Here is a 23,218-nt window from a genome sequence, read left to right on the forward strand (position 1 = left end):
AAGAAGGAGAAGCTAAAAAAGAGGAAGTGGGTTAAGGGGTTGTTTGGTTAGTGACAATTTATAATACATGATAAATAATGCATGAATTATTTTTTTAAAAATGTACCTTTTGTTTGTTTCTTAAAGAAAAAAATTGCTTAATATAGTTAGCCATTTTTTTTTAATTCTTTTAATCCATGCATAATATCAAATATTGATTCTTAAATAGTATCATATATTAGATAGTCAATCAAATAATATATCATACAATTTCACGATAATCTTTCTTCCATAATAAAATTTTATTACAAAGGAATTAAATTTTATATATAATTGATATTTTATGTTATGTTAATTATTTGTTTTCTTTACTTTTATTTCAAGAAAATCTAAACAATTAGGATGGTGTGAAGATAGTGGAGTCTGTGTGTTAGTTCAACGATTTGTTGAATTCAGTAATTTTAATTTCATATTATGAATTTGTAGTAAGAAATACATTGCATATATAAGCGTATTATTAATTTAGAACTCAATAATTTAAAAAAAATTAAAATTTTCAAAATTTGATTTGCTTTAATTTTATATACCCTCGAGAGTTAATATTCAATATTTTTATTGATTTGACAAGCTACATGGGACTAATCTTTCCACGTAAGCAATGCCAACTAAGATTCACTATAAAAAAACTACACCTTTAGTGGCGACTATTACAAAAGCTCAAAAATCGTCACTAAAAGTTTTTAACATTAAATTCTAATTTTGTGTTTTTTTTCTTCATTATTTTAAAAAAAACAAAAATGATATCGATTTAGTAGGAGTTTGAAGACACTGTATATTTTATTTTTATGTTATATGTAAATGTATAAAATGTACAATGATGCATTATATAGTAGGAGATGTGAATCAAAAAATAATTTTCATGATTTTTCGTAATAATATTGAATGTTTTCAATATTGATATTTATTTTAGAAAATTATGTTGCAATTGAAAATTAATTATCATATTTTTTTTGTTGAAAAATAGGTTTTACTATGGTTATTGGAGTCTTAGTCATCACTAAAAATCACTCGTAACCTTTAGTGGTAATATTTTGGGATTTTGTACCGACTTTGTCGCTACTAAAGGTCAAGTTCTTTTATAGTGAATCTTAGTTGGTAACGCTTAGGTGGAGGGATTTGTGTCATGTGGCATGCCACATCACTAAAAAATTAGGGTGTTAACTCTTGAAGGTATTTGTTGTTTCCTGGGATAATAGCGAAGACATTTCTGATCCCAAATGTAAAGAATGGTATAAATAATTTATTTTGCATAGTTCAAAAATAATTTTGACCCTTTTACATATATTTTTAATATAAATATAAGATCTATTTTGCAACCAAACAAGGCCTTTAAGGTAGTTGGTCATTGGTGACAAAGAGGGAAAGGTGGCAAGATGAGATGACACGTGTACATTGTATTTGCCTCTAATATTTACACGTAGCAATTGCAATTTTTGCTAGCGTTCGGCGTTCGGCTGAATATATTATTTCTGTATTTCGTCCGTTTGCTTATTATGTTTTGATTCGATATTTCAGATAGAAAATTTGTACACCTTATTAATCGCAATCGTATGAACTAAAAAACATCAAAATATTTACTTGTATTTTTATCCTTCATAATTAACACAATATTAATATAGTTAATAAAATTTTACAAATAGAGTCTAAAAAATATATAATGTTATATATATTTAATATGCTGATAAAAGAATTTCTTCTAAAAAATAAATAAATAAAAAAATAAACGAAGAAAATAAAGTATTCCAAGAAATTCAATATTCACAATAGACAAGTGTGAATTTTGAAAAAAAATTCAACAAAACTTATATGAAAATTGGTACACCTAATTTGTCACCTTACCTTAAATCTTGTGGACTATACAAGCAACTTGCTTATACTTACATGCATGTACTTTGTTTTTCTAAATTTAGTTTGATGTTAAAAAAAATAAATTCTCTATTGTCATTCCCAAACTCAAATTGACTACTTGTCCATATTTTATCCCAACTTCCATCTTTTGCAAAATAAATAAAATAAAAATAGAGTGGATAGTTGCAAGTTTTATATTAACTATTATTATTTTTACGAGTTTTATATGTAATTTATTATCCCTATATTACAAAAAAGATGAGTCCATGGACTACCATGAATTCGTTGTCCTATGTAAATTTATTAATTAGTATTTTTTTTAAAAACTTTACTCATAATAATTTTTTTTATTTTTTATTTATCTATAAAGACGTTTTACTGACAAATGAATTAATGTTATTATTTTTATTGAGTACTTAAGAAACAAAACGAATATAAAAGAAATGTGAAATAGTTCAAGACGAATAGACAAAGTGAAAATTTAAATTTGTTTTAATATCGACTATAAGAAGTATATTTACATAAAATTAAAAGATTAATTAAGCATGCCAATTGCCATGAAAGTATTAATATACTTAGATTTTTCAACGAGAAATAATTTATAAAAATATATTTGATAGATTTTTTTTTTTAGAAATTCATATATTTTTTAATGATCTCATAGCCCAAGTGGATTTTGTATGGGCAAGGAATCTATTGTCTCCCTCTAGAGATGCAATTTTACGTGTCTTAAAACTGATTTTAGAATAACATATTTTTATTCACTTTAAAATTCTATATTAAAATCATGAAAAAAATATAAATAAATATATAAATAAAAGAAGAAACAACTACTCCCACTAAAAAATTTAAGTATTAATAATAATAATTAATGATAAATATTAAAGATCAAAATTAAAATATGTTCAATATTTCTAATAAATTATTTCTCGTTGAAAAAATCTAAGAATTCTTTAGTCATATTTATTAAAGAGGGATGTATGAACTCACAATTATTCATCTTGACTAATGAATTTAATATTTTATATAATTATTTGTTTTTATTACACTCATAGCTAAATTTATAATATTCTTTTATACTAAAGAGTAGAGACAATCAGACAAAGCGGCTTGGCCAAAGGGTCAAGATTCGAGAATCAAGAAAAACTTTCGTTTTTAATTATTGTGTTATACTTTTCGAAAATTAATTTAAGTAATTTTTAAAATAAAATTAAATTATATTAAAATAATTTTTTTTTAAATATTTAAAAATTATATGAAACATACTATAAATTACAATTTTTTGGCGTTTTTTTTCCGTGTGCGTTGTTTTCAAGATTTAAGACTTCTTTTTAGATGATTTGAGATACATTAACTCAGTAATGACGTATTAAAATACTAATACATAATTAACGATATAAAAGTCTTTCTCTTTTAATATTATAATTTGATAAAGCATACTATTTCACGCAATTTATTATAATAAAATTTCTCTTTTAATATTATAATTTGATAAAGCATACTATTTCACGCAATTTATTATAATAAAACAGGTAAAAATTCAAAATTTAAATGTTGCCGTTATTTACTAACAACGAAGTTAACAAAAAGCTAGGCGAAATGACAATTTCCTAAAGCACATTAACAAAAAAATATTTCATTTTTCCTAATAACGTTAAATTATGAAAGTAGAATTGCTTGGTGCAATTTTAACTAGTTCATCGTGATAAATAAATGTATCAGACATAATAGAGAGTGTTTAATTTTAATATAAGATTTTTTAATATAAGTTTAAACTTAATTGAGTCTCAATAAAAATACGAAATATTTGATGGAATTTTGTTTTTAAAAAACTTTTTAAAATTACTCAGCGGGATTTTAATTAGTCAAGCTTGATAAATAAATATAGGAAAATTGTATATAATAGCAAATTAGTAAATCAAATTAAATGTTATAATCACACTTTGATTTAATTGCCCTGTAGCAAACTGTTTGTCAGTCACCTCTCTCCTTCAAACTCTCTCTCGCCACTCTCCCTCTCTCTCTCGCTCCTTCTCACTTTTATACAAATATATATGTATAAAATGCGTTTGTGTTTGTATAAAGCAAAAAAAATTTGTATATACACATATATTTTCGTTCCCCTCTCCCGAATCTCGCTCGCCACTCTCTCAGATGTTGCTCACCACCCTTGCCTCCATTGCTTATACAAACAAAAACAAAATGTAAAAATTATGTTTCCGTTTGTATAAAAGCGAGAAAAAATTATATGTATACATATATTTTCGTTCCCCTCTTTCCCCTCTCCCAGATCTCGCTTACCACTTTTCCTGATTTCGCTCGCCACCCTCGCTTCTATCACTTATACAAACAGAAACAAAATATATAAATTGTATTTATGTTTGTATAAAAGCGAGAGAAAATTGTATATACACATGCAAATACATATATCTTCATCCTATACACTTATAATTAAACAATACAAATATTTTCCAACCCAACTTTCTTTTGTCTTTCTCTCTTTTTTGTTTTATACATACACAAATTGTTGTATACAACTGCTTCCTTTTGTATATGTATAGCGAATTATACAATTTTATATATGTATAGCGAATTATATATATTTATTTTTGTTATGAAACGCAATTATGTAAACTTTTCTATAATATATAAATATAAATTTTGTATTTGTTATATGTGAAAGTTGCTAATAAATATATCGAATACGATAAAAACTTCTTAAGTACCATAGTCTAATGTGAACTTAAATTTAGTCCACCTCATCAACAAAAACATGAGGCACTTGACGGGAATTTTATTTTAGTTTTTTTAAAAAAGAACTCAATTGATTTTTTTTTTAAAAATAATCTTGCTGAACAAGTACTTTTGATTTTTGGCAAAAGTTTGCAGTTTTGTTGAAAACTCCGATCAATTTCCGATCTGAAAAATGGACAGCCAACTGGTTGAGATGTGCATGGCATCGGCGACGGAGAGCCTTGACGCTATCGAAGCGTGGCGGAGGCAGCGGCGGACACTGGAAATGATGCCTTCTCACCTCGCTGAAGCTCTTCTTCACCGCCTTCTTCGCCGGCGTCTCCTCTTCCCGTCTTTACTCGAGTATATCCTAATTACGAATTAATCCTTTCATATCTTTTCTGTATGCTTAAATTAAATTTTATACTATCCTGTAATTAGCATCAATTGATTTATACTTAATTACTCTAATTTGCCACTGTCCTGAAATGTGATTTTTCATAATCTAGCAGTTATGGAGCAGCTCAAGTTGTAATTGATGTGAATATTCATGAAATATGATCTTACTGTTATAGAAATTCCTCATACTGCATAGCAACTGTTTGCGAAAGTCAAAATCAATCTGTGCATAGTTTGATTTCATACATTTGCTGAGATTGATAGTTTAAAAGGGAAAATGACATTGATGATTTAGTGTGTAGATAGTTTAAAAGTGAAAATGGCATTTAGTGTGTAGATAATTGATGAACAAAATGGCATGTGACGGAACTTAATAGAAAATGGGAGAATAGAAATAATGAGAGTGTATAGATGCAAGTGAAAGAGTTGCATTGCTTGATATTTTTGTTCATGTCTTTTTGTTATGTAGGCGCTCCAACCAGAGGCGTATGTAGCATAACGTTTGACGTGAAGCATAAATTTATGTGTAAAAATTTACCGGAACTGCAACAAATAGAAGATATGGACCCATAGCTTTAAAAATATAATGCTTAAACTAGAACTAATAGAGTTTAAATATTGGATCCGAATCTGCCTCCAACCATTACGGCTAAGTTTTTAGAAAGTGTATAGACTACCGGGTGCTTGATTACCCATTGTCTGTGAAATAAATTATTTATATCTATATAAAAACTGCTTGAAAAAAAAATATATCAACCTAATAAAACCCAGTGAACCAGAAGCCTTATGGGTGCATTGGTCGGGTGGCTTGTTTGAAGGCTGTATTTTGGGGGAAGTAAAGGTTCAATTTTTGACAATTGTTTTACAAGTCAGAGTAATCTTTAACTGATTTTTCTGTGTTCTTCTTTTTTCCTTTCTATGCTTACTTAACTTTTAGTTGTAATTTCCTTTTTATGTTTATGTAATATCTTGTTACATAGAAAGAGATAAAAATCAGTGTTCAATCACTTATCTTATTATTCTTGAGGAATTTTGGCAATTTGGCTAAGAAATCTTTCAAGCTAATTATTTTTTTTCCAAAAAGTTGATTTCTTTTATATTTTTTTAAAAATGGTAATATTAATCATAATATTCTTATTAACCTTTTAAATTATTGCATTTAAACAGTTGTGCACTTACCATATGTGATTTGTTGTAACTTATATTAAAAGAAGTGAGCACCCGCGCGCCGAAAATCCTAAATACACCACTGGTGGTTGGGTATTTTAAGCACCATATCTGTATTGGCCTGAGCAAAAGACATATATATATATATATATATATATATATATATGTATATATGTATGTGTATATATATCTGCAGGATATTGGTTGTGCAATGATGTAAAATGTTCTTCACATCCTTAAAACTGCACTAATATTTTTTTTGGGATCTAAATAGATCAATAATTTTTGTTGATGCTATCTAGCTCTAACATCAGGATGGCTTGAGATTCATTTTTGTTTCTCTGGCGCAGTGAGGAGGGAGGGTGGTGTGTGTACTGTGTTGTGGTTCAACTTTATTGCTTTCTTTGTGAAATGAGACTCCTAATGTAGAACTTCTGTGATTCAATATGATAGTACTATCATCTTAAATCTAAGAATCGTCTTAGCTACGTGATTATAAAGCTGATGTTTTTCCATAATCCTACTAAATTCTATAACAATGTGACATCAAAATTTATTGTCTGCTTAAGCGAAGGACTTCTTTCTTCCATGTGTTGAATTCTTGCATTATCTTCTCCAGAAGCTGATAGATATTTTCTTGTGCAGAGTGTTTAAATTTTGTGTCGACGGGATCGACTTAAGGGGAGAGAGTTATGTGGATGCAGAATGGATGGCATATATAGGTGGTTTTGACCACTTGCATTCTCTAAATTTATCAGATTGTAACAAAATTAACAGTTCAGCCATTTGGGCTATTACAGGTAACTTTTTATTTGACCTCGAATATTCTTTTGATAAATGTGACTAACCTAGCTAAGTTTCTATTATATTCTCCTCTAAATCTGTAAATGTTTTCGTTTTCATCAGGAATGACAAACTTAAAGGAGCTTGACCTCTCCAGGTGCTCGAAGATTACTGATGCTGGAGTTAGACATCTAACAACCATTCCAAGTTTGGAAAAGTTATGGATTCCAGAAACAGGTGTCACAGCTGATGGTGTCATAACCCTGACTTCGTTAACCAACTTATCCTTGTTGGATTTGGGAGGCCTGCCTGTATCTGATTCGGCTCTGTGTAATCTTAAGGTAGACATCTACTGTTCACACGTCTTAAATATCTTGTCTTTCTTCTCCCTCACCTTCCCTTATGGTGTATCAAAGGTGTATTCCTCTTTAACCGTGGGAGTTGAGTTACGTGTGCCATGCCTTATTTCTCTTTATTCTATGTTTTGTCCTTTCCAAAGAGAATACATATGCATACTTATTATAGATACCCAACATTACTCGCCGCATTTATTTCGCGTCCACGAACTGCTCTTTATTTGCAAATCAGAAAAAAGAAAGGAGGGGAAGCTTGAAATTTTTTGCTGCTATTTTTGATTTAATCAAGAGAAACAAAATGGAGAAAAAGTTTGAAATTGCTCCTCTTTTTTGATTGTAGAAAAGGTTAAAAGAAAAAAATATAGTAGCGGATGAGTGAGATTACTTACCATTTCGGAGCATTTCTTTTGAAGGAAATCAGCTAACAGTTTTTCAGTTTTTCTCTTCCCTTTAGCTCACAGCTTTCCTTCTTTGATTTACTTTTTCCTTGGTTACAGAAAAGCACACGGTGAGAAAAGATGCTTTAAGCTTGGCGTACCCACTAAACGAAACTGTTATTGCTTGTTTTTCAATCATTTCGTCCATTACTTAGTTATAATGTTTGAACTTTTTCATGATCAATGACACTTTTTATGGTTCCGGAAGGTTCTCAGGAAACTACAACATTTGGATATTTGGGGGAGTGAAGTATCAAACAAAGGAGCATCTCATCTTAAATGGTTCCCGAAATTGAGTTCTCTGAATTTGGCCTGGACCAAGGTCACTATGTTGCCGGGTCTGCCTTCTCTTGCATGCCTAAACATGAGCAATTGTACGATACATTCTATATTCGAAGGAGGAGGACAGAAAGCTCTTCTTACAAAGCTTATTCTGTCTGGAGCAACCATAAAAGATGTCTCTGAAGCTTTCCTACACCTTGAAACATCTTCCCTCTCTCATCTGGATCTTTCAAATTCGTCTCTTAATTCGTTCTGTTTTCTGCCATATATGAGAATGATATCAGATTTAGATCTCAGTGGCACATCTGCAGGAGATGAGTCAGTTGAACACATTGCATTTGTAGGTCAAAATTTGCGTCATCTAAATCTCAGCCGGACAAAATTAAGCTCTGCAGGACTGAGAACCTTAGCTGATTTTGTTCCCAAGCTTGAAACTTTATTGTTGTCTTACACAGCCATTGATGATTCTGCTATCCCCTTCATGAGCTTCATGCCTTCGCTAAAATATATTAGTATGAGTGGTACAAATATCAGCGGTATGATGTGTTCTTCTCCTCGATATTTTCTTGTTTCTTTTTTTTTTTGGTCCTCAATTTCTCTGTAATTGGAAACTAGATAGGTGTAGAGAATGCTTAAATACCTGAAGACAACACCATGATATCAATGCGTATCCCACACTGTAGGCTAGACTATTACAAGATGAACAGACCCTGGTAATTTGAACGAGTAACGTTTGGGGAAGTAATGGGTGAATTGTAAAATTATAACTTTGTGGTGAAAATCGTTTTAAATAAGATCAAGTTGATCTTGAAATTATTTTCAGAGATGTAATAATTGACGGATGCATCGCATGCCTTATCACAAAGATTAAGTAGAGTGGAGTTGAAGTCGCAACTTAGTTGCCTATTGACGGAGATCTTTTTGCTGTAGGGTTAGAATAACATTTGTCTCTTCCCTCTTAACTCACATTGTTGCATAATCTACCACAATGTCAGGTATTTCCAATGAGATGGACTCTGATCCTAATTATGTTTCGTCACTGTCCGGGTTGTCTAGTCTTGAACATTTGGAGAGATTGGATTTGGAGGAGACTCGAATCAAGGATTCAGCTTTGGCTCCTTTGCCGAGCTTTCGTAAATTGAGCCATTTATTTTTACGGAGTGGTTCCCTTGCTGACACCACTTTGCATCAGTTGTCGTCTATTACAAGCTTGGTAACCCTGGGGATTCGTGATGGCGTGCTCACTAATACTGGGCTCGATGTGTTCAACCCTCCGCCACCTATGAAGATTCTTGATCTCAGGGGTTGTTGGCTTTTGACAGAGGATGCTGTGTTGTCATTTCAGCAAAGGCATCCTCAAATTGAAGTAAGGCATGATCTTCTTAGTATTGCAATGGTGAAAAGGTTATCTCTTAGCTCACCTTTGTCCCAAGCGACACCACGGACCAAACTACACAAAAACAAGAAGGGAGGGTCATCAACATCTCCCCTTAGATCTATCAGAGACGGTTTTCTTGGTGAGGCATTGTCAAACCTATCTTGGTCTAAAAATAGGCTATTCTTTTTCCTGTCTGATATTCCTTCTTTTCATTTTGTGAAAACTAGATCAAAGATTGAAGTACACCAACGAAGAACTACTTGCAATGAGGTTTGACTCTGCCTCTATTTCCAGTGACAATGTTGTTCAGATACCTCATGAGTTGGCAAATGATGGATAGAATTTCTTGGATTCATCTCATGTGCGTATTCTATTACCTGTCGATAGTAGTTCTTGAGTTTCTTTTTCAATGTCGAAATTCTAATATTTCTTTTTTTGAATGATGCATAGTATAACTCAGAATGCTAAATGTCCAGGCTGTTGTAACGTCCCATTTGCTTGTTACTTTTTACGTGACTCAGATTACCATCTGTCAAGGACAAGATTTCATAGTTCTAAAGCTCCCAAATGCTTGTATTGCATTGGAACCTTTGAGGCTAGATGTTTATTAGCTATGATTTTGGTTATTTTTTGTAGCTAATCTGTTGTATTTTACGATTTCTTGATCATTCTGGTGACATTATTTGTAATGTATACTAACCCAGAGATGTTGTCATTCTTGAATTTGCAGAAGTTAAAGAAATATCATGTTTCGAGGTATTACATTTTTTGTGCAATGCCTTTTTAAATTTTTATTTAGAACGAAAACCCCACTCCTATGCAATAGCTGGGCCACCCAGAAGGGTATGATTTTGGTTATTTTTGTAGCTATCTGTTGTATTTTACAATTGCTTGTATAGATGAATTGCAGAAGTTAAAGAAATATCATGTTTCGAGGTATTACATTTTTTGTGCAATGCCTTTTTAAATTTTTATTTAGAACGAAAACCCCGCTCCTATGCAATAGCTGGGCCACCCAGAAGGGTATGATTTTGGTTATTTTTGTAGCTATCTGTTGTATTTTACAATTGCTTGTATAGATGAATTGCAGAAGTTAAAGAAATATCATGTTTCGAGGTATTACATTTTTTGTGCAATGCCTTTTTAAATTTTTATTTAGAACGAAAACCCCGCTCCTATGCAATAGCTGGGCCACCCAGAAGGGTATGATTTTGGTTATTTTTGTAGCTATCTGTTGTATTTTACAATTGCTTGTATAGATGAATTGCTTCGTTTCAAATCAATTCTCAGTAAAATTATTTTTTATCTACCCTCTCCAGTGAAAAATTGTAATAATTATATATACATGCTCAACACAACTTATGACGATTCAATAAATCTAATATAATTCCACAAGTTGAAGTTTGGTTAGGATAAGATATACGCAAATTTTAACTTATCTTTACGGGTGAAAAGGTTGTTTCCACTAAGCTCAAAACAAAAGTTACCGAAGGAAGGTATCAAGAAACACAAGTGCTTTGAATAATGACGATAATTTATCTGATATTAGTATTTGATAGCAATCTTTTAAACCATGAAGTTGCACTTTTGAGCTAAATAAATATTACGGAACATAAAATAAAACAAATTACAGTCAAACCCAGTTTAATAAAACAACTTCATCATATATTCATGTGATATATACAGTACCAACAACAACAAAAAAAAGGAGAATTAGGTTGAAAGATCAGAAGTAAAAAAAGGGACAGCAGGTAACTTCAGTTGTTAGGTTCATTTGGTACTCTTGTACATGTTGTCAATCACGTCCTGCACAATGTAAATCAAAATCAGGCAAGAACACAAATTATTATGTTGGCTCGACCACTAGGGCCGACCTTAGGCTGGCACTCTTCCCGAGATAATATTCTAGCAAAAAATTTTAGCTTCAGGATTGGATATGCTCCACGCGAATACAGGCCACAAATAACTTATGCCAGGCTAGACCACTTGGGTCGACCTTAGGCTGGCACTGCTCCCGAGTGCAATGGAGTTCACCAGCCTAGGCCATGAGCCTTCTTGATCGCCCATTGACCGCATCCAGTTAAGTAATGTTCTAGCGAAAAGATGGAATAGAAATGGAACATGACAAATGATTGCTCACCAACATTCACCAGTAGGTTAAAGAGAAATCACCTTGTAAAATTTGAGCATCTGGGGTCTTTTCTTCTTGAATGTTGGAGTTAGGAGGTCTCGTTCCATGTCAAATGGAAGAGGATCGAGGTGTACAGCTTTTATGAACTCAAAGCCCTTCAGCTGCAAAAAGTTGGTGGCGATTATATCTAAATAGAATAGAATGTTCTGCTTCTTTTACGCGTACACTACACTATGCTTGCACTATGGATAAAGCAGCAACAACAACAAGGAGAACTAACCTTCTTTTCTTTTCCAGTTTTTGCAAGCTCGCCAATTATGTACTCTTTCACTTTCGCATTTTCACACAAGGAAGCAAAATCCCCAGATATGCCATTATGTTCGGCCCAGTGTTCAATTGCTCGCTCATTTGGGTTAATAACAGCAACAAGGAAAGACTCAAAACTGTTTCCATATATCCATATCTGGAAGCGAGGTAGACAGAGAAATGAGTCCACTTTCATTTCTAACACGAATAAGACTGTATATAAGTAGTTATCAGAGTATCTAATGCCGGAAAACATTAGTAGTTTGCACATTAAGGTTAGATGCAGTCTACTTTGTATAAGCATATTTTTTGGGTCAAGCTGGACCATTCATGATAGATATAAAAGATAAATATTGTTCCACCTTGGTCATGTAGAAAGCAGAAATTGCACAATGAGTACATCAGAAGTAGATACATACCGAGTCAATAACAGGATTATCGCCATAGATATTCTCCAAATTTTCAACGGCAACATATTCACCTTGTGATAGCTTGAAAATGTTCTTCTTGCGATCAATTATTTTCAAGCTACCATTAGGTTGCCACTCGCCAACATCGCCTGAACAAAGATTTGTTAGAAACAATGGCCATTTAAAGATATGTAGAATGTACAAAATTTTCTTTAATCTTGTGGTCTTAAACATGCCACATGGAAAGTTAGAATTAGAATTAAGGAGTTGTTAAAAAATGAGGGAGATATTCTTTTTGAAACGGACTAAAAAAGAAGACAAACAAATTGAAACGGAGTGTGTATCTGGCAAGAAGAGAATTATCAGTTCAAATTCAACTAGGAAAAACAAACCTGTGTGGAACCACCCATCAATCATGACTTCTTTTGTTAGGTCTTCACGCTTGAAATAGCCTGAAAAAAGAGTGTCTCCCCTCACGCATACTTCTCCACGTGGCGTGCTTGACAGAGCATCATATGACATTTCAGGGACGGACTCCAGGCACACATCCACATTGGGCACTGGAGGACCAACCGTACCAAGCATATCATAGTGGTTTGGTAGTGACACAAATGTACCAGCACATGTTTCAGTCAAACCTATACAAGAGTAGAAAGGAAAGATTCATTATATAACTTTACCTTGCTAAAAAAAAAGATGTTTTACCTTGCCATATAAAAACATCTCATTATATGGCTCATTAGTCATTAGTGAAGATTTACGAGATGCTCCCATCAATCAATTTTCATAAAGAGATGTTTTTACATTCTAGCATCTTTGTTTGAGATGGAAGCTAATAACCAACAGTTTCTTCATTCATATTTCAGCTGAACTCATAATATCTTGAAAGACAACATTTGGAGGGTACACGAATAAGTGTCTAGTATAATTTGATAATTATAGGTCAATGGAACTATCCTACTGAAAACATGACCCTAGATAGGAAGGAATGGAGGTCGAGGATTAGGGTAGAAGGTTAGTGAGAAGTGAGTAGCTGAGTGTCGTCGTACTTCATGTGGGATAGGTAAAGGGCTAGCCTCCTTTCATTTTCTCCTATTCGTAATATTATCTAGGAATCACATTATTTTGTTGTTCTTCAGTGTTTGTGTTTATTACCATCTGTTGCTCTATTTACTTTGTATCTTGTTTTTTTTTTTGCTGTCTATTTTTTAATAATCGCGCTTCAAAATCTTCTTTTCTTTTTGAATCGAGGGTCTAGCAGGAACAACCTCTATACCCAATAAAGGTAGGGGTAAGTTCTGCGTACATCCAACCCTCACCTTCCACATGTGGAATAGCTCTAGGTATGTTGTAGTTGGATATTTACTATCTTGAGTCCCTATTTCTTTAGGTGGGGGTGCGGGGGGTATGATGATACTGAAGTTCCTTTGATTGCAACATGAAGCCTAGGGTCAGAGAAGAAGCACTAAAAGCAGATCAACCGCACAAAAATTTTCAGATGAAGCAAAAGAATGGGATACCATATCCTTGAAGAACGTGACAACATCCCACAACTCGCAAAAAAGCTTCCACATGAGATGCAAGGGGAGCTGCTCCCGACAATATAAGGCGTACTCTGCCTCCTAACCCTTCTTTTACCTTAGCAAAAGAATAACATGAGTTAAGGACTAACTGGTAAGAAGAAAGAAAAACTGGAAAAATGGATTTGTTAGCTACTCCAAGGACATTTGCAATACCTTACTGAAAACGACCTTGTCAGAAAGGGGAGAAGCTTCAACGTGGCTTTGCCCCTTCTTCAAATTGCGGTGTTTGCTGTAGAATTCCAAAAATTTAGGTAACAGACTTCACTAAAAATAATTCAAACTAAGATTTAATTTAATGCTAAACAAAAAATCACAACCAAATTTCTCCCATTTACAGTCACCCAAAGGATGCGAAAAAATCAGTTTATTATACCGAGTTTGGTAATAAACTCTCAAAAAAAAGAGGAAGTCTAGAAGATCCTCATCAGATTTGACATGGAAAATCACTTACTAAGCATACGCAAGATTGAACAAGGTGCTTTTGAGCAGACCACCAGAAGTAATTTTATGTTGCAAACCTGAGAATGTTCAAACGAACTAGTTAAAAACATTTCCAGCATTTCAACAAGACTTAGAGAGCACTTAGTCAAAGGTACACCAAGAAGATAAGAATTAGTGTTATCAAAAGCAAAAAGTGCAAAAAGGCTCTAAGGTCCTTTGGGGTTTTAAGAACAAAGCACAAATAAATCGTGAGTTTTAATGAAAAAAGGCACAAACGGAGAAAAACTACAAATATGTATGTGTAGTCCAAGATTAATAATTGTAAGCATTACTACCGAAATTACGGATCAAGAAATTTTTACAAAATTTATGATAATGTGAAATACCAATTTAGTGTCACATCTTCAGGACTGCCTCATTGGCAAGGAAAAGTATGTCTTAGAGCCTTGATAATGACATTGAAGAGCCCATTAAGTGAAGCGAAGCACTCAACATGTTTTGTGCATCGCTTCAGGGCTTAAGTGCACTTTGACAACATTAATAAGAATGTAAATAGTTGATGTCCATTCAAAGGGAGCAAAACTTTTTTGACCATATTAAGGCATTGTCATCCGTCATAGTTAAAATGAACCCACAAAGAACCATAATTAACAGTGGACCATTGTACACTTACTATAGTCTCATCCAAATCTAAAGTGCACCGATTGTCCAGACAAACACAGATTAGGTAGTCAAAATCAGCGGTCAGAAGAAAAGGTTTGACAGATGCAAATTACCTGAATATATTCTGTCTAATACCCGAGGTACAGCACAAAAGATAGTTGGTTTCAGCTCTCCAATATCTTCGGTTAGTAACTTGACATCCTACGGACATGATTAGGAATGCATAAGTATAAGCTCTACCATGATTTAGCTGAAGATATGAACAACTTACCCCTCGCCAAAATCCTATTGAGGCACCATGATTAATGAAACACTCTTCAATCACTCGATCGAAGATATGTGCCAGGGGAAGATACGAAAGATACACATCATCCACTGTCAACTGCAACATAGAAAGATTAGATGATCAAGCCTATACCGTAGCTATGGTTTACATCAAACGGCATGAAAATAAAGAGAAAATAATTCATTACCGACTCATTCACACTCCCAAGCAGACGCTTTACTCCAGCTATAAGAGTAACAATACTAGTATTTGAAATCAAGACACCTTTGGGGTCTCCGGTCGTTCCACTAGTATACATTATTGTACAAATGTCTTCCTTCTTTTTCACAGGAAGATCAAACTGTTTTTCGCTTCCCTGCACGTAAAATTCGAGCTTTAGTTCAAGGGCGTATAAACAGTTCCATTTTTGTTTACTCAGCAGATCATTCCATGTAAACGTCAATACTACAGACTTATTGAGAAGTGTAGATAAATAGCTATTTCTCATAATATCATTGGCTGCATCTACAAGCCTAAAATAAATAGTACAATGGAAAGAAGATATCTTCTTCTTTTTGACAAGGTGGAAAGAAGAATAATGAGGTGGAATGGAAATTTAAAAACCAACAACACTACCTACCTAGTGTAATCCAAGGGGGGGGGGGGTGTTTAAGTTGTGTAGACCTTACCCCTACCTTTGTGGGGTAGAGAGGTTGTTAAGAGAAATTATTCGCAGAAGGGTAGCAATAAAAAACCATTACAAAAAAATGTTAAATCTGAATCAAACTCAAGTCAACATGTAACTAAATTATATTTAAGAAATCAAAATACTCTGTTCCCATTTTTTATCTAATATTCAAGGCCACAGACAACCTTGGCATCCAAAATTATAACACTACTTATGATGACATCTAACAAACCACTCGACAAATTTGATAAGAAATATAAAAGAAAAAGCGAGTCTTACCAGTTGTAGAAACTCATCCCAGGAGTACAGAACCACCCCAAACTTTTCAACCTCTTCCTTCTGTTGAGGAGTGACCTTCCCGAAACTCACAATAGCTGGTGATTATGAGCAGGAAACAAGTTTGTTAATGCCAACATTTCATGTATCACACTTTGAAATAGGGGCTGAATTCACAATCGACTTACTCTTCAAGTACTTTGACGCATCAGGAAAAGTTTTCAGAAGCTGAAAAGGGATAAACACACTTTTAGTAAGAAAGCACGTCCCTATATATTTAAAGGTACAGTGAGACTCATTCAACCATTCCAGTGGAGAAGTGATATTTGAATCTGAGATACGTATATCTGTTTAGTTTTTAAAACAATGGAGTGATTCTCAAGGAAATTAGTCTTATTATTACATTAGTTATCCAAATTTGATTCTATACTTAAGTCTTAATGAGTCGTGTCTTATGAGATATGACTAATTCTATATCCGGCATGAAGATCAACATGCATGTCAAGTCGGAGATCAGAGAATATCATATCAGCCGTCTATCAAAAGTTTAAATTGAAATATGCATACCTCGGGAAGTTTTTTCTCTTCGACAAAAGCAATTGTAACCTCAGCATGAGAAATGATAAATTCCACTGCACCAGCACCTAAATCACACAAAGAAAATAAACTAAAGAGATTGAGGTTCCTTCTCCTTTTACAGAAAAAAATAAAATAGAAGGCCACATGACATGATTAATGGGTGATAAGTAATCTGGCTATCAGATTGCATGAAAACGATATCTTTATTAAATGTATCAAAAAGAATGATAAAAAAGAAAAAGAAAACAAAGGAAATGAGGAGAATGCATACCTAAGGTGTCATACAGAGGAACACAGTAAAGTCCATGAGCATTGCATGCCTGCATTGGTAAGTCGTTATCAGAGCTAATTAAAATTAAGGAGAAGATTTGAATTTCTTAAATATCCTGGTACAAAGATTGATATGATACACAGCAGAAAACAGGATCAACAAAAGGATGAAACAAATATTGATAGAAAGTAGACTAGGAAGCCAAACAGCGAGAAGGTCAACTACTTCCATATCTCGTAGTCCAATGACACACTGTCCTTTTATCTATATCCTAATTTAGAGGTGAAAAGAAAGGCACATCCTACTATACGAATCCCAACCGGCCTCCTAACCCCGACAGCGCTTACGCAACCTCTTTCTTTTTAACCGTAGTTCTTCCTATCTGTCGTACTCAAATATGTGTTCTATATGAAACAAACGTACAGAGTTGATTTTACTTGAAGAAATGTAAGGCCAGTGATTCAACAAAGAGATATAGCACAACAAGAAAAAAAAATAGACAATCTGAGACTCTGAGTGCCAAGAATACCAAGACTAATTGTGGTCAATATAGCTAATCTAAAATGTTATGTACATGGCCAATTACCTCTTCATCAGCAAGGAAATAATTATATGAAGTACCAAAAATATTAGTAACTGAAGTCCTTACTGCTGTTTGAAGGCCATTAACAGACAAAAGGAATAAAATGAGAATTAGAAGGACCAGGAAAAACTAACCTCCATGCTTATTATCCACTCAGCACAATTAGCACCATAGATACCACATTTGTCTCCCTAACATCAGAAAGTAAAATTGACAGAAAGTGAGGCAATGATTGGAAGTACAATCAATAAAGGGCAATAAACAATATGAGATTGGCTAAAAAGTCCTATACACAAGTATAATATAGACAGAGAACACACACAAACTTCAAAAAAATAAGTGAAATAATGTTTGTTGGTTTTGGTATCAGAAAGGTAACATTTACTTCTATAAATCCACAGTTATACTACATCAAAGTGTAGTCCCCCTCCAAAACTTTATATAGTTGATAGAAATCACAAAGTATAAGAAAATATCAAAGCATAAGTTTTTAATCTAGTCATAAGCTGAAAGGCCTCTAAAAGTGAACCTAGCTTTTCACTGCTCCTAATAGAACTAGGAAACAAATTAATAGCTTGAGAAGCACAAAGAAGGCAACATCATCTGCTGTATTTGATGACAGAGCTCAAACACTAGAAAGCAGTTATAAGCACTTATAGTTGGAATATTTCTCGCAGTCAACCAAGCTTTTAGCAAAGTGTATCACGTGGAATATATATATACTGAACTCACCTTATTTACACCACAGCAACGGATGGAATTTCCTACTTTGATCACAATGTCATATACTTCTTGGTAAGACATCCACACATACTTTCCAGGCTGAAAGTAAGAACAAATACATGAATCAGCTAAAGCCAATTTAGAGAAAAGAGAAGAGAACTTTTCTGGAGGTAGGAGTTACAACTTATGCAAAAACTACTCATGGTAACAACGTACTTTTCCATCTACAATCTCGCGGTGTCCAAGCATTCGATTGTTAGGATATTTCTCCACTGACAAACTGTACATAGAAAAGAAAATGTCTATAAGATGTGCTATTAGATTATAATGTAATGCTCATTTTTGCACACTGGGAAAGTCTCTACTAGCATCCTTATTGACTAATAGAAATAGCTGCAGGTTCTGACAAAGTACCAGATTAATTTTACTAGAACAAACACGAACAAAGAGGACTGGTCGAGTCAAAGTTTAAGCTTGTAAAGTCCAAGGGCAAGCTTGTATATGTAGTATATCCTGAATAGGGAAGCACAGTAAAGCTCAAAAATCCAAGGCCTTTACTTCCAAATGGAGAAAGACCTATATTCAATCTCAAACTAGTTGGGATCAACTATATGAACCTTTTCTATCCATTAGGCTTCATACAGGCCCACTTTAAAGTTATATTTTCTTTAGAATTATGCTCAATTTATTTAAAGATATTATCACTCTTAAAAAAGCAGAACATTATGTGATATAATTGTTTTTGTAACAGAGAAATCCACATGTTAAATGGACCTTGGGCCTAACACGACCCCCAAAGCTAGCTCATGAATGGGATATTTCCGAAGACCATACAAAAGAGACCTCACCTCCCGAAGTGAGCCAATGTGGAACTCAACACGCCCAATAATGGTATATAATGATTGAGAAGGGCGTGACTTTGATACCATGTTAAATAAATGGCCGTGGGCCTAACTCAACCCCAAAAACTTGAAGAAAAAAAAAAACTAGCTCAAAAGGATGGAATCCAAGATCGATATAAAATTGCTTCCCAGCCAACGATGTGGGACTCAACACCCCCGCACGTTCTGACATCTAGAAACGTGAACAATATAAGATAGAGACCTAACATCGTGTGAAACAAGAAATAGATTGTGCTGAAGTGTGACCATCTCATCTAATTATATCATCAACTTAGTTGATAGAGAGACCACATTTTAATTTACTTGACTGTATTCTCAACACCCCCAGTGTCAACTAAAGCACAATTAGAAACTCGGTGGATAATGACCCAACCCCTCGCCCCTCTCCAATCTCCACTAGAATATCAAGTTCTTTTGTGAAGAAAGATTTGAACTCAAAGGAATTTGGGAAATTTGAAGAAAGATCTTCAGATCTCAGAAGTTATCAAGTAGCTGCATATCTCAATTGGCTGTTCATGTTCAAGAAAACACAGATGTAGTTTTTTGTTCATGTTCAATGGCTTAAGACAGTACAATGTCTAGAAGGTAAAAGCACCTGCGACATGCATGAACATGTGAACGGTGAAGTCATGTCATTTATATACATAATAAATGTCAAAAAGTGTTCAGATTTTGCAGAAAAAGAAAACCCAAAAGTCAAAATCATTTCATAAAACTTTAAGTCAATCATCAAACACATAAAGCTAAAAGACTAGACCTTTTGTAGCCAAATTAAACAATTGGATTCAAAACACATAATTAAATCAAGTCTATCAACTTTTTATACAAAAAAAAATTAAAAAAAAAATAGTAGACCCTGTATAGTTTATAGCCAAATCAAACAATCAGATTCAGAAAAATAACTCTGTATTCAAATCAAGTTTATCAAATAAACTGGAAAAAAAAAAAGAAGAATTATAAAACAAGATCAAATGTTTAGCACAAAAAAGTGAAATAAAAACCAAATCTTGGAACTTTATGCTACTCATCAGTTACATAAAGCTAAAAAGACTCCCCCTTTACCAAATTCCAACACAAACAAATACTCAGATTCAACAAACAACACCACAATCAACTACATAAACATTAAAAAAAAACAAGAACCCAACATAAACAACAAAGCAAATTAACATAAAAATCAAATCTTTTTTAGTCTAACCGGAAAATATCCCAACAACTATCAAGTCCAGGAATAGGTGGAGGAAATCCATCTTTAGCAAAAAGACTTCTGTAAACAGGACCCATTGATGGTCTTCCATCTTTAGCAGGCTTTGCTGGTTCAACTTCAACAATGAACTTTTCTGGTGCCATTGTTGATCCCTCTTCTTTTTTCTTCCTTCTAACACACAAACACACAAAAAATGTCAATATATGTTTGTATATATATATATGTAACAACACAAACACACAATATGTGAAGGGGAAATTGGACTATATGGATGTTTGGGGGTGGGGGTGGGGGGTAGTAGTTGGTGGGGATAGGTAAGCTGAATTTTGTATATATTCTCTGTGACTGAGAAGGGAGTTTCTTGAATTTGGCCTTTTTTTGACAAAGTAAAGAAACAAAAAAGACAATAAAATTTTCTAACAGAGATTATTGACCAATGGCAAAATTTGGTCCACTTGTATTTTTTTTTATATATATATTTATTGCTAAATAAGGCAGCTGTGATTTGCTGGAATTTTCCAGGAACCCTAAATTTACTCCTTTTTTTAATTAATTTTTATAATTTTTTTCAGATTTTATTGTTTAATTTATTTTCCCAAGAGATTTCTTTGCTTAATTATTTCAATGGTGGTGTTTTGGCTAATTTACTTGTAAACCTACTACTAATCGGATATTTGTTGTCTTTGTATTAGGATACGCATTAAGTCAATTAATTTACTTGTAAATCAACTACTAATCGAGCAATTGTTATCTCGTATTAAGATAAGTATTAAGTCGATTAACTTGTAAATCTACTACTAATCGAACATTTATTGCCTTGTATAAGGGTAAGAATTGAGTCAATCAACTTATTCAAACTCTACTATTAATCGAATATTTGTTGCCTTGTATTAGGATAAGTATTAAGTAAATCAACTCTCGTAAATCTATTGTTAATTGAATATTTATTGCCTCATATTAGGATACGTATTAACTAAATTTGTTTATTGCGACTTCAGCAAATAAAAATATGTTAGTTTTAGTAATAAATAAATGAAAAATTATATTTATTTTATAATTTTTTAAAAGACGTATGTGAAAAGAAAACCAGATAATTAATCTGAAACGAGGAAAGTTGGTGGTTTCTTTGTTGTTATGATATTAATTTTTTGGTTTTTGGGTATATGATATAAATATTGTCCTACTTGCTTAGGGTCCATTTTAGATGGGTTTTTTTAATAAAAAAAAATTAGATGTTTTTTAGAATATGGCACCACTCATTTAAAATATTAGTTATTTACATTAATTAAGAATGTAAAAAGAATAATTTTTTATTTATTATACAAACTTATGTTGGATAAAAAAAATAATGTATTTACTTTAAATTATGTTTAAAAAATAGGAGACGCTTAAAAGTTAAAATGAATAGGAGGGAGTAATTATTTAATAATCAGGTTATTATGATAATTACATAGTAAATAGGAATAAAACTAGAATAAGATAATCTAAAAAGATTAAGTTATATAAAATGATTGTTAATGATTTTGTGTTGATATTGTATCTTTTCAAACAAATTCCTATGACTTTGGGAAGCATAACATTTTTGTTAAATCTCAATTCTTAATTAATAATATGTGTTATGTATAAACCTATTGCTAACCTAATTATATTAGTCGTATATATTATAATGACGAAAGTGATGTATCAGAAATTCATAAAGAAAAAAAAAATCAAAAGATTCATCTAGTTTATCGGTAGAAAATTAGTATAGTAGTGACTTTCATAATTGTTTGTGTAGTCCATTTTTTCATATTTTTTGCTAATTTCACACATAATATCTGATAAAATAAAATTTACGATTATTAATTTTAATTTTATCGTATAAAAATTAAAAAATTATTTTCAAAAAAAGCAATAACTCCATTATTTTATAAGAGGGGATTGATAAAAGAATTTAATGATTTTAAATTGAAGAAATCTATTTGTAGATGGAGGACCATAACTTTTAAATTGTCAAATATGATAATTCAATAAATTAATAAATAGTATGAATTTTTCCACACGTCTATAGAACGTGGACGTGGTCTAAATTCTCCATGTTACGTTTTTTATTTATTTATTATCACTATTAATTACTTATAAATAATAGGAAAAGTATTTTAGTTGACTTCTTAATATATATATGTTTTATGTACATCGATATAATAAAATTGTGGAACCTTCTCTAAAAGTATTAAGAAAAATATGGCATCTTAGATATTATCGACATTATGATATACGAAATATATTATTGTCACGGCTTTAATATATAGGCGGAACCAAATCTCAAATCTTTTAGTTTTTGATTTTAGAATGATTGATTTCAAAGGCTAACACAATTTGATTCCAAATTTTAATATGAATACATATTTAACTTAGTAAAAGTTATTGAGTTCGATTAGTATGTAATTAGATTTCTACCTTTGACAATGTTTAAGTCGATGATAGATATTATTTGTTTTGACTCAACATACATTACATATTTATCTTTCGGGCTATATTATTATCGAGCTAAAAAATATGCGTACTATATGAACTTCTGCTATATTTTCCACTTTTTTTTATTTTTATGTAAGATTTGCTTAAGATGCCATACACATTATTATTATATTTTAGAAGATTGTCAAATCACATATTAAATGTTGATTTAAAATCACAATAGAAATCGTGAGGATATGTGTTGCGTGGGAACATGGAAATATTATGTCATGTTAATTTGATGAATATACCATAATTTATGCCGTAAATTA

At 32.3% G+C, this 23,218-nt stretch overlaps 2 protein-coding genes and 1 non-coding gene across 5 annotated transcripts; 1 reads left to right on the forward strand and 2 right to left on the reverse strand.

The window, feature by feature from the left end:
* The first annotated feature begins 4,658 nt into the window (after positions 1–4,658).
* LOC107027029 (toll-like receptor 3) lies at positions 4,659–10,390 on the forward strand. Of its 3 annotated transcripts, none has more exons than XM_027919398.1 (7): positions 4,800–4,983; positions 6,832–6,986; positions 7,093–7,310; positions 7,971–8,580; positions 9,040–9,561; positions 9,650–9,783; positions 9,873–10,390. In XM_027919398.1, the coding sequence occupies exons 1-6, from the start codon at positions 4,814–4,816 to the stop codon at positions 9,760–9,762; spliced, it is 1,788 nt and encodes a 595-aa protein (XP_027775199.1). In that variant the 5' UTR covers positions 4,800–4,813; the 3' UTR covers positions 9,763–9,783; positions 9,873–10,390. The 3 variants fall into 3 exon arrangements, with proteins under 3 accessions (XP_015083673.1, XP_027775199.1, XP_015083674.1); XM_015228188.2 differs by having other exon boundaries at positions 9,899–10,390; XM_015228187.2 differs by having other exon boundaries at positions 4,659–4,983; positions 9,650–10,390.
* A 577-nt stretch (positions 10,391–10,967) lies between these two features.
* On the reverse strand, positions 10,968–20,768 carry LOC107028602 (long chain acyl-CoA synthetase 4-like). The gene is made up of 19 exons (XM_015229734.2): positions 20,442–20,768; positions 18,558–18,621; positions 18,351–18,440; positions 17,753–17,809; positions 17,036–17,084; positions 16,753–16,829; positions 16,374–16,413; positions 16,189–16,283; positions 15,430–15,597; positions 15,228–15,338; positions 15,070–15,157; positions 14,304–14,370; positions 14,006–14,081; positions 13,790–13,907; positions 12,662–12,907; positions 12,279–12,418; positions 11,834–12,016; positions 11,595–11,714; positions 10,968–11,228 (listed from the first exon to the last, which is right to left on the reverse strand). The coding sequence occupies exons 1-19, from the start codon at positions 20,591–20,593 to the stop codon at positions 11,193–11,195; spliced, it is 1,977 nt and encodes a 658-aa protein (XP_015085220.1). The 5' UTR covers positions 20,594–20,768; the 3' UTR covers positions 10,968–11,192.
* On the reverse strand, positions 11,357–11,510 carry LOC114078504. The gene has a single exon (XR_003580184.1). It is a non-coding gene; the product is annotated as a U1 spliceosomal RNA (small nuclear RNA).
* Positions 20,769–23,218: the final 2,450 nt, after the last annotated feature.

The sequence above is a fragment of the Solanum pennellii genome, chromosome 8 (genome assembly GCF_001406875.1).
Source record: "Solanum pennellii chromosome 8, SPENNV200".
NCBI classification, from domain to species: domain Eukaryota; kingdom Viridiplantae; phylum Streptophyta; class Magnoliopsida; order Solanales; family Solanaceae; genus Solanum; species Solanum pennellii.